Here is a 15,466-nt window from a genome sequence, read left to right on the forward strand (position 1 = left end):
TATATATATATATATATATATGTGTGTGTGTGTGTATATATATATACATATATATAAATTATAAGGATAATTTTATATTTTCTAGCAATTATGTCGCAATTACCGTAAGCATGAGTCATTTACTGATATTGGATTTTAAACTTCATGCTACCGAAGATAAATGTTCATATAAATTGCCAATGCCTCAGTTTCCATTTATCTCAATTTTGAAAGAAGAAAAAAATTCTTGGCGAGCTGTATTAGATCAAATGCATTTTATAATGAATTATCCTGATAGACAGTGCGTGCAATATCCTATATATTAATTATTAATATGACAAACATTTAACTATAAATATATAATATATTATTTATTTTAGGATAAAGGAAAACAGTATAAAAATTTTAAGGCCGGTCTTCATATTTATTTTATGCAATCCTTCTTCATCTTTATCGGATGGTTGTAAAGAAAAAGCTTGGCAATTAATTAAATCGAGTAACGCTTTAGAATTACAAATTGAAATTCTATTATGGCTTCGTACAAATGATACAGATAATTGCTTGGAAACATATTATAAAATTTTTGGATTTGCAATGGTATCATTATCCAAAAATGACAAAGATACTTGCATAGCCTTACTCCCATTATTATCATCTGTTTGTATATGTTTCCTTGAACATGGCTTCGACCCTGTAGTAAATCTTGATACAATATCTACTATTATAAATAAATATAATAATTTATCAGGAAATATTATACTGGCATTAATGTCCGAAATAATTGTGATATGTCCTGGATATTACTTAGCCAATGTTCTACAACTATGTAAGTGCACGTTAATAATAATTAATTCATAATTTGTTTTAATATATAATTTCTAATATTTTTAATTAATCGAAATTTAATTACAGGTGAGCTTATATTGAATAAAATGTCATGCAACATAACATTGATAAATATGTTAATAGCATCTCTCCTGAAGTGGATGCCTTATCCTTCTGTCTTATGTGCTGAAGCTTTAACTAAAGCTAATGCTTTAATAAACAAAGCTGTTACCGAAACAAAATGGACAAAAGAAGCCAGCAATCCTCATCCAGAAGGAATATTTGCAAAATTAATTCATTTTGATGCGTATATTCAATTTTACACAGAAAGTATCGATTTTTTAAATACAATAACAGAAACGAATATTTTATCATGGTTGAAAGCATTATCAAAAAGTCCAATTGATTTACGTTATAAATATAGATTAATTCTTTCTGGTTTATTTTTACAAAGTAAAAATGTCATTGTAACAAAAGCTATTTGTGATATACTTATGCAAATTACTAAAGAAATAATCGTTTTTGCATCTCACATGTTACCACTAGTCATGCATAAGTTATCAAAATCTCGTGATCCCGATGAATCGAAATATTTGCTTCTTACATTATCCGAATTAGCAATAACAAAAGAAAATGTACCAGTTATAAATAGAACATTGCAAACATTATTTCACAGTGAAGGGCCATTAAAATATTTTGCTCTCGAACTATATTTGACGATGAACGATAAAGATCCACGTTGCTATCAGTATCTTTCATCTGCACTTATGGAAACATCACAAAATGACAAATCATGGTATGCTGATGTAACTTGTGCTAGAGTAATCAAGCACATTTGCGAAGAACGTCCGAAATGTGCTGAAGAACTTGCTCCATTTATTTCACAAATATTAAATAAATGTGTAGACACAAATGGCAGTGCTGCAACAGCACTTGCACTTAAGGGTATTTCCGCTCTTTGTAGTTCTTCTGTTATTAGTATTGTCTCAGTTTGGAAAGTCTTAGCGCCAAAAATGAAGAAAGAAAAGCGTACAATTGTTATGAAAACTTTATGTGAACTCTTTGGAAATATTCCATCTTATTTAAATAGGAACAACAGCGCATATGATACCTTGATTACCGAAATATTAGAAATATTATGGTCATATGTTATACAAAATGATCCAGAGATAAGTGAGGCTGCACTTAAAGCAATAGCTTTGTATCGATTAGAAGATATTCCATTACAAACTTTACCAGATGATTTTAAATACGATACTACAACATCACAATCAAGTACATCAGCTTCAAGTAGTACAACGCCAGAAAATATATCACAGTGTATACCAGCTGTATCAAACACATGCTGGATCAAAATGTTAGAGAAAGTCAATAAAATGATTTTAAATGCAGCTGGTAATGTTTTAATTTCATTTATTACAAATGAAGTTAAAAGTTTTCGATCTGGCATATATAATTGGCCACATGGAGAGCCAAATAATTTCAAATACTTACCAGAAAGAAGTATTATAAGAGTAGTCGGTGAACATTTGAGACGTATAGATAGGACTAAATCTTTCAACGAAAACGTCGCTATAGAATGTTTACGGATATTTGCATTTAAATATCCAAAACCTTTGCCTAATATAAATTGGAATTTTTTACATAAGACTACTGAAATATCCTATAAAGCTAAAGAATATAGTCTTACTATTGCATGCCATCATTCAGTTACATCATTGTCTGCAAGAAACTTTGTTGAGCATTATTTATCAATGTTTGAAAATGATACAAGTATAAAAGATTTATTAGAAAGTAAAGAACATGAGATATTGTATGCAAATTTAGAAATTCTCTGTGAAGCTGTACAAGCACATAAAATAAAACCATTTTTAGATACGACATTATCACATGTTATAAAAAATTTATTAAGTGATGACGACACAAATGTAATTTTATTTAAGAATATTATGCATTCCTATGCTAGAGCTTTAAAAAATGAAACAATAAATGATGCTATTCGTACATTACTCTCTACTACTTTAAACAATCTTTTAGATGAAATAGACTTAACACAAGATTATTTTAAACCATATATTTCTGCAGTATTAGCATTATCGGTTGATCACATAGAGAGAATGACATCGCCTAACGTATGGTGGGAAACAACCGTAAAAAAACTGAAAAATGCTATAATTATCAGAACAGAATTAGCTTTAAATAACGACTTTGAAATGCCTTTGAATTGGATGAATGAATTAATTAATTTAATCGCAACTATACCCAGGTAAGAAAAAAAATAATATAATGAGTGATAATTATGAATTATGTTAAAATCTTAATAATGTTGTATAGAGAAAAGAAATCTTATATTTTTACAGTGTACAGTTATATTTGTTACAAGCAGTTCAAAGAGTGCAAACTGAAGTGAAATCTAAAATGTATACATCAGATTGGGTTATAGATTTTATAAATCGTATTCAAGCACTTATACCAGAAATATCTGAAGATAACCGACGAATTTTATTTTATTGTGATATTTTTTTCGTTTCTATTATTTGTTTATCTGGAATGGATTGCATAATAATGGATGCAGATTCTATTGTATCCTCGCAACATGTCAGAACAAGATTATTCCCACAAGCCATAGCTATGCTTGCTGATATACAATATTGGAAGGATCATATAATCCCACAGGTAATCTTTAAAAAGTAGATATTCTCTATTATAGCATGCATATTATTGTACATACGAATAATTTCTAATTGATACTATATTAACAGTAATTTTCAATAACAATTTCTCAGGTAATGGAGTGGTTACATCTAATGAGAATAAGTTCCATACCAGAACTGTATAAATCTGCATTTCATAATTCATTAATTTCCTTAAAACATCATCCGCATTATAATAAGAATTGGTTTACTTATTTATCAATATAGACGATTTAGGAATATGTATAAATATAAATGTACAATGTATAAATATATAATAATACAATTAATTTAGTTTTTGAGTTTTGAATTGATTAAACGATATTAGATCCTATATGATAAATATTACATTTTTGATAAATATAAAAAAGAGCAATATTGTATATAAAAATTAGAGTTATCTATTCTACATTTATAGATATAGCATTTACTGTACTGCGATAACATCCATATCTTTTAGTAAGAAGTTATAAATATTACATATATATTTTTGTATGAATGTATAAGTAAACGCAAATAAAAAAAAATTAAATCAGATATGTTATATATACATATATATATATACACATTTCACTCGTCACATATGTTGTATGTGACGATTCTCATAATGCTAAACAGATGTTTCACTATTATCTAGTGCCATTACTGTTAAGGTGCTTGGTCTTGATCCTGTTAACACCTGATCTTCAGGCAAACGCATTCGTGGTTCCAATATATTCCTTTTAGTTTCTATATTCTTCTTTATAGGTGTACGGCTTGGACTGGACTTTTTACTACTTGGATAAGACTTCAAAAGACGAGCTCTAAAAACCATTAATAATCAATATTATAAAATTATAACAAAGTACTGATCATCAATTTTTGCTTTATTCAATAAATTAATGATGTACTTACGCATCCATTAATTTAAGAAATAAACGTGTATATACTTGATATTCTTCATCACCAAATTCTGTTGGATCATGTTTTGCATGTTCATACAAATCACAAAATTGATGAATCAAACGTTGACCACTTCCATTTAACGGTGTTGCAAGGGTCGATAATAAATATGCTCTTAAATTTTCAGATGGATGCCTTTTTAAGCAACTGTCATATTTTGTAATTTCAGCTTCTGTATTGATAAAAACATATCATGAAATTTGTATTAATATTTTTAATTACTAAATATACATACCTAAAGTTTTAATATCATCTACGGCTTTCAATCTATAATAATGTGGTGGAATTTGACTGCCAGGAGTTAAGATATATCTGGGGTCACTTATAAGTTGTGGTTCATATTGAATTCTTGGTATTACTTCTATACGCCTTTCGATTTCTCTCTTCAGTGACTATAATACATATTATTTTAATTTTATTTACATAATCTAATTTATGCAAATTATATTTTATTAGATAAATACAAATTTCTAACCTTAAAAATACGCATACCTTTTTAGTATCGTGCCCAATAGGAATATGTGGTCCGCGTCGTGAACGTAAAGCAAATCTCATTATCTGTCGTTTAGCAAAAATGAATAATAACAGAATTGTTAAAACTCCAGCTGCTATAAATATTACTATAGTTACACCCGACAATTCTTCAGCCATGCTTGCACTATATCACCAAACACAGCAAAGCATTACTACATATATGTGTGTGTGCATCGTGTGTATACATATATATATATATATATAAAATGCTACTCGATAATAAAGTACATATATATATAAATATACGATTATCACAATATAAAAGTAACAATACGGTTTTTATAATAAATTTTATAAAATACAAAAATTATCTTACAGATTATAACTTAATTACATCTTTTTCAAAATATTTTCTATAGGTCTTTTAAACAAAGTTTCATTGACTTCGATTATTTCCTGCAGTAAATCTTTCTGTTCCTCTGATGTAATTCGATTTGCTTTTAAAAAAGACAAAAGCAATTTGCTAAATTTGATATTTGTAGAAAAGAAAACTGCTTTTCCCAGTAATAATCTTATTAATTTATCATATATGCTTGATTCTATTTTTACAGATAACAAAATTTCTAAAATAGATATATGCCATTCTTTTAATTCCTTTGCATTCTCCACATATTCTCTAAACAAATAAAAATAATATTTTAAGTTATAATATATAGTACAAACTAAATCAAATTATAAAAGGAATAATCTTATATACTTACGAAATAAGAACAGATCTTTTTTCAGGTTGGAAAGTACTGACGATAACATTCATAATTGATGCATCTTTTAAATCAATATTTAGAACAGGTATAAAAATAAATTTTAATACTTCATCTGGAAATTTTTCAACGCATTCTCCTATTCCAGATGTTATTAATCTTGACGATTCTTCAAGTTTAATTATCTGAATAAAAATATAAGTTACAGAATTTATTTTTAACAGGGAATAATAAATAGCATCCAATACCTTTGGCAACAGAACATGAGTACATACAAGACCCATATATTTAATTCCTTCTTCTGCATTAATATCTTTAGTCGACAAACATAAATTGTAAATACCTTTAATACTCAATTTTTCACCTAAATCTGTGAAAACTTTTACAAGATCATTATTTGATAGATTTTCTAAATGAACAAAATCTAGCTTTCCATTATTACGCTCTAATCCCTCATACAAAACCTCAATAATGTCGCATATTTGCAAAGCAATATCTTTTCCATCTTCAATATCTTTAATATTATTTGTCCCAGCCTGAGTAAAATAAAATTGAGTTGAGGGTATTTGTGTAGCATTCATAGTATCCGTTGATTCCTCAACATCCATTGCATTAGATTCCTCTGTGTCTGTATCTGTATCTACATTTTCTGCTTTCTACTTAATTGTGAATAAATAAATTTAATGATTGTCATTTTCAAAGAGAAAAATTTATATATCCTAACCTTATTTCCTATCACTGTCCATCTATTATCAGCATTACAAATGTCTTCTTTCAACGCATCTTTAATTGTTTCAAGTTTCTTTAATGCACGTTCAGATATCATATATTTCCCGATGGATCTTTTTTCTTCCATAATTCCTAATGATAATACACTCAGATCATAATGATGATTTATCAAACACGATTTTCCAAGATGATTTAATATTCATTTATAAGAAAAGAAAAAAAAAAGAAAGAAAGATAAAAAAAAAAAAAGAAATAGTCGTGAAACAAAGATTCGCGCCAAGATAAGTAACGTAACAATAATTCGAAATAGAACTCGGGAAACACGGGAAAAGCCGAAGATGAGGGTACGTGTCGCGCATGCGTAATATCTTCGTGTATAATCGGCAACTTCCGTCGGTTTCAATCAGTCATTCGTTCGAGGAACTACTTTACGCGCCAATGATGTATTAATGTAATCTTTCGCAAATTTCATATGTGTCTTTTCAAGCGAGATCAATTAAGATGTCGAGGACTTCCCAGAAATATTGTCAAATCGCATAATATTGATTCTTCTCTCTCTATCGAGAATGCGATAATAAAGAGGGAAGGTAAAAAATTCGGATTAGTAACAATTCACGACGTATACGCGCTGCTAGCTAATTCTCGGATAAAGTAACTGTGTATTTAATGTGGTTTACCAAGCATACTGCGTACCAGCGAGTTTTCAGTTTCTCTCTCTCTCTCTCTCTCTCTCTCTCTCTCTCTCTCTCTTTTGTATGCGCGTGATGTTTTAGTAGCTCAGTCGCAACCGACCGGTGGGCGCGTCGAGTTAATGTTAACAGAAAGATTATCGTCATTTATTCGAATTTCTACGATCCGGCACTATTCGTGTTTTTATTTTTTATTCGTTGAGATATTTTTAAAAAAAGAAATACGACTTATCAAAAACGATCATTCCACGTGCCAATTATTAATAACCGATATTCAAGGTTGTCTTGTAACTTTCGTGATAACAAGGTAAGTACGAACATGCATAGTTAGTCGACAACATAATCGGAAGAACTGATTCGTTTATCCGTAATTTGTATAAATCACGACGTGTCGAACATCGTATTTATCGTTCTCGAGATAAGTTTTTCTCTTTCTTTCTTTCTTTTTCCTTTTTTTTTCCTTTTTTTTCCTTTTTCTTACAAAAAGACATTAACGAGATAAACATATTCATTGTCGTCCAATCACTTTGGTCCGATACTTTTCCTCTTAAGAATATATCATATTTTATATAAATGATAGTTAGGCTAATAACATAGAAAATTTATGCTTGATTGATATTATAGATATATGCATATATAATGTATATGATTGCATAATGTATGTTACTTTTGATTGATCTTAATGTTGAAAATATTTTTTGATATAAAATCGATTTTATCTCTTTTTTTATTATTATTATTATTATTATTATTATTATATTTATGTACATATATATATATATATATATATATATATATATATATATATATGCATTTATCTAAGCGGAAAAAAACAAATATAGCTATAATACAGAGATAACGAATAACTCATTACTATTAATCATGCTCCATGAGAAATTGAATAAGTCAAAAATCTCGGATTAAAATTTATTCCTCTTAGATTACGAGGAAATTCTTCATTGTGTAAGTCAGATACGATCGATCAATCACATGGTTAACTATACCCATAGATACATTGAACGATACATTGAAGATACAAAATGCAATATGCGTAGTATCAAAGAGAAGATAACATTTGAAGTCGTTGGCCGCAGTTATTTTTTATGACTTTCGAAAGTACTCATGTACATTCTCCATTATTTTCCAAAACGAAACTAATTAATAACAATCGTACAGTCGATCAAACAGATTGTGATAAATCTTGACGACATATGTAAGGATTATTAATTTCTTTTTTCTCTCTCTCTCTCTCTCTCTCTCTCTCTTTTTATCGTTTTTAAAAAAATTTCGATTTTATTAGAATTTATTAAAAAAATATAATTAAGAACAAGTTTTTTTAAAATCATAATATATACATATATATATTTATATATTAAGTTGGAAACTATGACACGGGCGTTGAATGAAAATAAATAACTAAACAAAAGCGCCCATTTCATAGTTTCCAACGTAATATTTATTATATAAAGTTATATAATATTATGATATAACAAATTAAATGTATAGAAATTCGTTACTATTCATTACTATTTAACTTCTTTTTATAAATTATAATTTATCAAATTAGAATTATTAGGATTAGAATAAAATTTTTTTTGTCCTCGATTTTGGATTCTAAATTATTTTTATTGTAAACCTTCGAGTTATATGTTCGATAACAGTTTTAATAACAATGAAATGCGAAAGGAAATGATTTTATCTGCAGGAAATCTCTGGCTATTGATAACTATTTTGTGCAATCGATATAGATCTTTGAAATTATATTTTTATACTTAGAATGAAGAATGTAAAGAAGAAAGATTAGCTTTATTAAGAAGAAGTTTTCTCATTTTTGTCAATAGATGACATTAACGTCGCTTTAAGTATATTTACTTTCTTTTGTTTTATTAAATGCATACATAATTTAAAAGCATAGATATTGAGTTTTATAGAAAAAAAAAAAAAAAAAAAAAAAAAAAAAAAAAAAAAAAAATCAAGATTAATAAATAAATTGTTAAAAATGAAAGATAAAAAAGGATGGGTATATTTTCACTATAATATTATATTATTATTATTATTATCATCATTGTAATGATAAAAACGATGTGTAAATTTGAAAAAAGATATTTGAAGTGTACGGTGAAGAAGATTTTATGAATGATTGCACTTAACAATTTTTGTTCGAATAGTTTTGTTAATGATGAATTACGTTCTGGTAGGCCAAGTAAGTACAATGGATAATGATCAAATAAAGGGGTCCTTGATTGAAGATAATCTTCATCAAAATCACACGAGATATTGCAGAATAATTTAAAATATTTAAATCAAGGAAATCATTTGCATAAATTAGATTATGTAAATTTATATAATGGAAGGGATGGATGGATGGGTGGAGGGAAAGAAAAAGAAGAGAAAAGTAAAATTTTGATCAAGTGAACATTTTTATATAAGTTCAATAAAAAAAAAGTGACTGTAAAGTACACCTGCCAATGAATATTCTTTCCAAGAATTCTAATTATTCAGTAATCATTTTAATTATCTTTATAGTCAAGATTTATGCGATGATCCATGAATTACACAAGATCAAATATTTCCCCATTTCTTTTTTTTCTTTTGTTTAGTAAGAGTAATAAAGTTATATTTTTAGAAAGATTTCAAGAATGATATTTTATAGTCTTTTTTTTATTATCTCTTACTTTTATTATCATATTTTTTTTCCTCTTTCTTTCTCCATATTTTTTTCCTCTTTCTTTCTCCATTTTTTTTTTTTTTTTTTTTTTTTTTTTTTTTTTTTTATAAATTTGATATTATTTCATGGGAAATATTATTAAAGATATTAGTAAGAACGAACGAGCCCAACCTTCGTGACTTTTCGATGTGTTCCGTCTGACAGTATATTTATTATTTTTATTAGCATTTCTATGATTGGTTACCGGTTTTACCATCGGAAAACCCAGATCATGCGAGGTCACTTGGCGTATTCACATATACAATATATGTTGAACGATAATGTCTCGTTGTCAGTTAACCATTTTTTCTGTGCTATTATTATCTTTAATCAGCATATTCAAACTTTTATCAGCTATATATTTATGCATTGAGTTCATTTAATACGTTCCAAATTACCATATTATTCTCTTTTTACCAGAATATACATAGATACGTAAGAGAAAAAGACAGATAAACAGATAGAGAAAGAAAGAGAGAGAAACAGAAAAAGAGAGAGAGAGAGAGAGAGAGAGAAATAGAAAGAAAGATAATATATTTCGGTCCATTGATTTTAAGCTTTGAATACGAAACCTTTGAATTTCGAAATGAATATGTACTTTATGAATTGATTCAAAACGATAACATCGTATTTTTTTCCATTCTTTCTTTTTTTCTTTACTATTTACAATTCTGCTTGAAAATATTTAATTTATAAAGTTTTTTTTTTTTTTTTGTACGAGAGCATCGATATCGAACGTAAAATGAAAAATATATGCATTAATGAAAGAAATATTGAACATACCTTTAATAAATAATTTTTAAGAGAAAGATTAAACAAAATTCGTATGTATAAGAGTAATAAAAATCGATAAAGATCCTTATCGTATATATACACACATATATATATATATATATATATATATATATATATATATACAAAATGTTATTGACGTTAAATATATATGTATATATATATATGTATATATATATATATATATATATATATATATATATATATATATATGAATATATATATGTACAAAATGTTATTGACGTTAAGGTGATTATTTGAAAGCACGTGTATGTATGTACATATATACATACATATATAAATAAGTATTATATGAAACGTGTCATGTAACTCGTGAAAAACGTGATTGATAAAAAAACGACACCAGTGAAGGACGATGTTCAATGATAAAAAGTTTCTTGACGTATGAATTGTTCTCTTCCTCTCTTCTAATCTTTCTCTCTCTCTCTCTCTCTCTCTCTCTCTCTCTCTCTCTCTCTTCCTCTCTACTTCTTTTTTCTCTTTTTGTTATGAGTAATCATCGAAAGCTTCTAACTCTTTTGCTTATCGATATTTTACTTTATTGATGCTTCTCTTCGTTAAGTATAATAATTATTGAGGCGCAATTATTAGTTTTGACCATTTTCAATTTACACTTTGTGTTAAATAAATTTAATTCTCATTGTTAAATAAATTTAATTCTCATTGGAGTTTTTTTTTTTTTTTTTTTTTTTTTTTTTTTTTTTGTAGATTCGATCGAACAAACGAATTAAATTGTTCAAAAGTTATCATAGATGAAAATTTCATTTAAAAAATATAAAATATAAAATATAAATAAAAATATGAATAGATCGATTGAAAAAAAATTTATATATATAAAGAAAAAATATTTGACATTTTTTTTTTTTTTTTCAATCTACAGGATACCGTACCGTGCTTCTTTGAGAATGCCGATACTATCCGATCTCTCACGACGATTTCATTTATTAACGACTGACGCAAAACCCGATCCACCAAGAATACCAATCGAAGGTCACACGAATAATTTGCGATCAAGTGACGAAGAAAACACAAAGAGGAAATCTTTTTTGAGGCAACCGATATCGAAGGAAGAACATGTGAAAGGAAGTTATCCTTCATTCCAACGACAAAAGTCTGCACCGAACGGTGGTACTACGCCCATTACTCCCACTGATTTTCCTCCTAGAGGACGGAGAAGTCTTGATAACAATGACAACAAATACAATGGCGATGGTGTTGGCGTTAGCGATGATTTACCTTCTATGAATGGCTTCAAGGAATATAAAAAACCGAACGTCAAGACGAAAACAAAGTCTCGAACGGCAAAGTCTTGTAAGTTTACGCTATTTTGTTATCACCTGTTTGAATAAGAATGCAAAAATGGCGTGAAATATTTTTCTTCTTAACTTCTCTTTCTCTCTCTCTCTCTCTCTCTCCACCCCCCCTCTCTCTCAAAATAATTTTAAATTAATTTCTTTATATTTAATCATCTTTGCAATATACGCGTACAATTTTTCCTTTTAATTATTTTCTTCTGATCGTATATGTATATATAATTGTCTGTCTCTCTGTGTGTGTATGTGTGCGAGAGAGAAAGAGAGAAGAAAAAAAGAAAAAAGAGAAAGATAGCAAGGCAGACATGGCAAATATATAATATTTGTTCTTTGAATTTTGTTACCTCATGCTTCGTTCAATCTCGTGGAATTTAAATTAGCATTGAAAACATTAGTTAGATTATTTGTACGACACATCGTAAATTTTATTAACATTTGCTTCTCATTAAGATGATATTGTATTTCTAAGAGTAAATAATTAATAGGCTTTATAACAGATAGATGAATATCCGAAAGTAATTAGTACGATAAATATGATAATATTTAGGCCAGTGATGCGTATTTAATGTTATTTTAATGAATATAAAAGTTTTGCTAAACATTTCAAAAAGTCATGATATATTCGATAACAGTTCAGACGACTATCCATACTTTTATTTAAACATTCGATAAGACCACCAGCAGATTATCCTGATAATATAATCCTTTAATCATGCAAACAAAACCGATAGCGACATCAGCTACTTAGTGTATATTTCAAGGATCGATAATAGTATCTGTTGCTGTGATGACGTTGAAACATCATTGAATCAGTCCTAAACTATTATATGTAAATTGATCCTTCTCTTATGTACATATAAAATATATGTTTTTTTATTTACAGCACAATCGGCTAACATTATCAATTACAATATCGTTAATTCGAATGGAGTAAAAATTGGAGCAAGGACTAGTTATATCTGTAATATTAATAATTTTTCGACAAATAAGTCTGTTCCGACGGATGCTAATTGGTCAAAATCCAAATCACGATTAATGCCGGAAAACGTCGAATTGTTGACCAGGTGTTATGATGAAATCACTTTTGAAGATATGTTCCTGATCAAAACTCATCTCGGTCATGGTTGGAAAGATGTCGCCAGAAGACTTTTTTATTCAGACGGTCAGATCGAACAATTCGAAGAAAATTATCGAGATGAAGGTATAGACGAGGTAAGCCTTTATGAAAAATAATTTCTTTATTTTTATTATTATTATTATTATTATTATTATTATTATTATTATTATTATTATTACTATTACTATTATTATTTATTTTCATTTAATTTCTTTTCCTTAACAAAAATATATATTTGTTTTTCAGGTAATATATCAATTACTTCTAGATTGGAAACAGGCTAACGCGAAAGACGCGCACATTGGAAATTTAATACAAGTTTTATGGCTTTCTCAAGAGTATGATTGTGCAGAACGATTAGCCAATGCTCGTACGAAATGATCATAACGAAATGATATGTGATATTTGTAAATATAAATGCGAAGTTGTGTCGAATAAGGAATAACTTATTAGTATAATATATTTTTATATTAATTTACAATTCCACATTAATATAAGTCTGATTTAATGGACAAAGTTTCATCAAAGATTTATATATATATATGATATATTTGTAATATCTATTCTATGCTCATACTATATTTTATATGTACGGATTTTATTTTTATCAAAGATTAACGAGATATTTTTACTAAAAAAATCTCTATATTTTATAATTTACTGTAACAGTAAGTTATCGTAGTTTTACCGGATCTGTGATCTAGTTACTTTATTTTACTAATGTTTTATCGTAAATATTATTAATAAAGAGTTATTTAAATCATATGTTTCAATAAATTACGTTTATGTTTCTTTCATATTGATATTATAACTCTTTTGATTATAATTTTTGAAAAAGCTTTATATTCATTAAAAAAGAAAAAAAAATCGTGTTAAAAATGCTAGCTTTTTGAAAATAAATAATTGTTTAAAAATTCAAAAAGACCTCTCTATATGTGAACTTTCATTTTTAAAAGGAGACTTTGAAAATGAGTTCATTGTGATCAATCAAGAATTATACTTGTGTTTATTATTAATGTAAACTTAGTTTTCGATATTTTTCGTGGAAAACAAATTTCGTATAGGTACGCCTTTTGAAATCTTAAGTGAAAAAAAAAACGAAACTCCTAACCTCATTACACATTTTCATATATACACTTGAGTAATGTATATTTTGTTTCCATGAACTAACCTGCTCGTTTTTGTGCATAAATTGATATTCGAACTTTTTCAATAATTAAAAATCTATTTGAAATGTAAAGAAATGCATTTCATGATGGTCACGCAACTCATTTGATAATTTTATCGATTATTTTGTCAAAAAATAATAATTAGTGAATACTTATATATTACATATTACTTTAATAACAATCAAAACATGACTTTATTTCCATTGAAATATACAGCCATTCGTTTGGTAGTACTTGCTTTATATAATCTAGATATCACAAGTAATACCAACCCAGGTCTAACCACGTAGAGGTTACTGCATCCGGAGATTTACGGGCTAATGGTGACTCTAAAATTTGCGATCGCGAGGTAATTTAATCGAATTTTCGAGCAAATAAAACTAAATCCCTAATAGAAGGAAACTTAAAAAGTTCCGCGATGGCTCCAAAAGACTCGTCCGCGATTTAGATCGAAATTGAAAGTGGATGATTTGTAATTGATTAAGAATGAGGTAGGTCGACATCAAAGTTGGTCGACATACTCTTCAATGATGCACTGACTTTATTACGCAATAGTTATTTTTTAAAAATCTCTGAAATTAATTCGCGGTACTCTACTATCTTTTATAAATATAGTCTATGCGATTGTTAAAAAAGCAATTATTTTTCTTGAATATATTATACTGACTCTAACAAATCGCATTGTATGCAGTCAATGCAAAAACACTTGCTGTTTAAATCGCGAAACGCGAACAAACAAATGCTACTTCTACTTCGCGATATTTTTATTTTAGAGATAAAAAAGTTCGATTACATCATTGCTACGAGCGCAATTGCAATAATGTTCTAAAATAGGAAAACAAAAAGAAAATTATTAGTATCGCTGTTATAATAAGAAATTGTATAAATTATTGAAGAGACATGTAATATAAAAATATGTTTACTTTAAATATTTAAGTTAATAAAAAGACCGTTTATGTTTATATTATTCAAGGTCAATTACCCCGAGATTAAGATTTTAAAGTATTGGAATTTTATATTAAAATTATTTCAAATTGTAAAAGAAAATTAACGCGGTAATCATAAAATTAATAAAAAGTTTGTTTCGTTGATATTAGATGAAGACAACTATTGCATGTTCAACATTTAATTGTATTGAAATAATAGATTTAAATTATTTAACGCATGTAACGAACCGTGTAATGTTTAATTTATTGTAAAATTATCGAAAGTAGACATTTTTTAAGGTTAGTCATATGGAAAGAAAGATTTTCGA

The 15,466-nt window shown here is 27.5% G+C and overlaps 3 protein-coding genes across 10 annotated transcripts in view; 2 read left to right on the forward strand and 1 right to left on the reverse strand.

The window, feature by feature from the left end:
- LOC124950783 (focadhesin) overlaps positions 1-4,010 on the forward strand; it is a 5,374-nt gene extending 1,364 nt beyond the window's left edge. Inside the window, exons 4-8 of the mRNA XM_047498070.1 lie at positions 86-280; positions 360-805; positions 892-3,070; positions 3,165-3,480; positions 3,591-4,010. Coding sequence (XP_047354026.1) covers positions 86-280; positions 360-805; positions 892-3,070; positions 3,165-3,480; positions 3,591-3,725 — 3,271 coding nt within the window. The 3' untranslated portion in view covers positions 3,726-4,010. The remainder of the gene's footprint in view (positions 1-85; positions 281-359; positions 806-891; positions 3,071-3,164; positions 3,481-3,590) is intronic.
- Positions 2,691-7,449, reverse strand: LOC124950788 (protein C1orf43 homolog). 7 transcript variants are annotated; one of them, XM_047498086.1, is made up of 6 exons: positions 7,081-7,449; positions 6,399-6,535; positions 5,950-6,330; positions 5,675-5,859; positions 5,290-5,589; positions 4,956-5,097 (listed from the first exon to the last, which is right to left on the reverse strand). In XM_047498086.1, the coding sequence occupies exons 1-5, from the start codon at positions 7,085-7,087 to the stop codon at positions 5,304-5,306; spliced, it is 996 nt and encodes a 331-aa protein (XP_047354042.1). In that variant the 5' UTR covers positions 7,088-7,449; the 3' UTR covers positions 4,956-5,097; positions 5,290-5,303. The 7 variants fall into 7 exon arrangements, with proteins under 7 accessions (XP_047354045.1, XP_047354044.1, XP_047354046.1 ...); XM_047498084.1 differs by having other exon boundaries at positions 5,923-6,330; positions 7,081-7,447; XM_047498085.1 differs by having other exon boundaries at positions 5,923-6,330; positions 7,097-7,446.
- Positions 6,852-13,839, forward strand: LOC124950787 (protein immune deficiency). 2 transcript variants are annotated; one of them, XM_047498082.1, is made up of 4 exons: positions 6,852-6,990; positions 11,493-11,923; positions 12,809-13,137; positions 13,289-13,839. In XM_047498082.1, exons 2-4 carry the CDS (start codon positions 11,518-11,520, stop codon positions 13,421-13,423), a joined length of 870 nt encoding a protein of 289 aa, XP_047354038.1. In that variant the 5' UTR covers positions 6,852-6,990; positions 11,493-11,517; the 3' UTR covers positions 13,424-13,839. The 2 variants fall into 2 exon arrangements, with proteins under 2 accessions (XP_047354038.1, XP_047354037.1); XM_047498081.1 differs by lacking the exon at positions 6,852-6,990 and adding an exon at positions 7,137-7,399.
- The last annotated feature ends 1,627 nt before the right edge of the window (positions 13,840-15,466 follow it).

The sequence above is a fragment of the Vespa velutina genome, chromosome 7, assembly GCF_912470025.1.
Source record: "Vespa velutina chromosome 7, iVesVel2.1, whole genome shotgun sequence".
Lineage (NCBI taxonomy): Eukaryota > Metazoa > Arthropoda > Insecta > Hymenoptera > Vespidae > Vespa > Vespa velutina.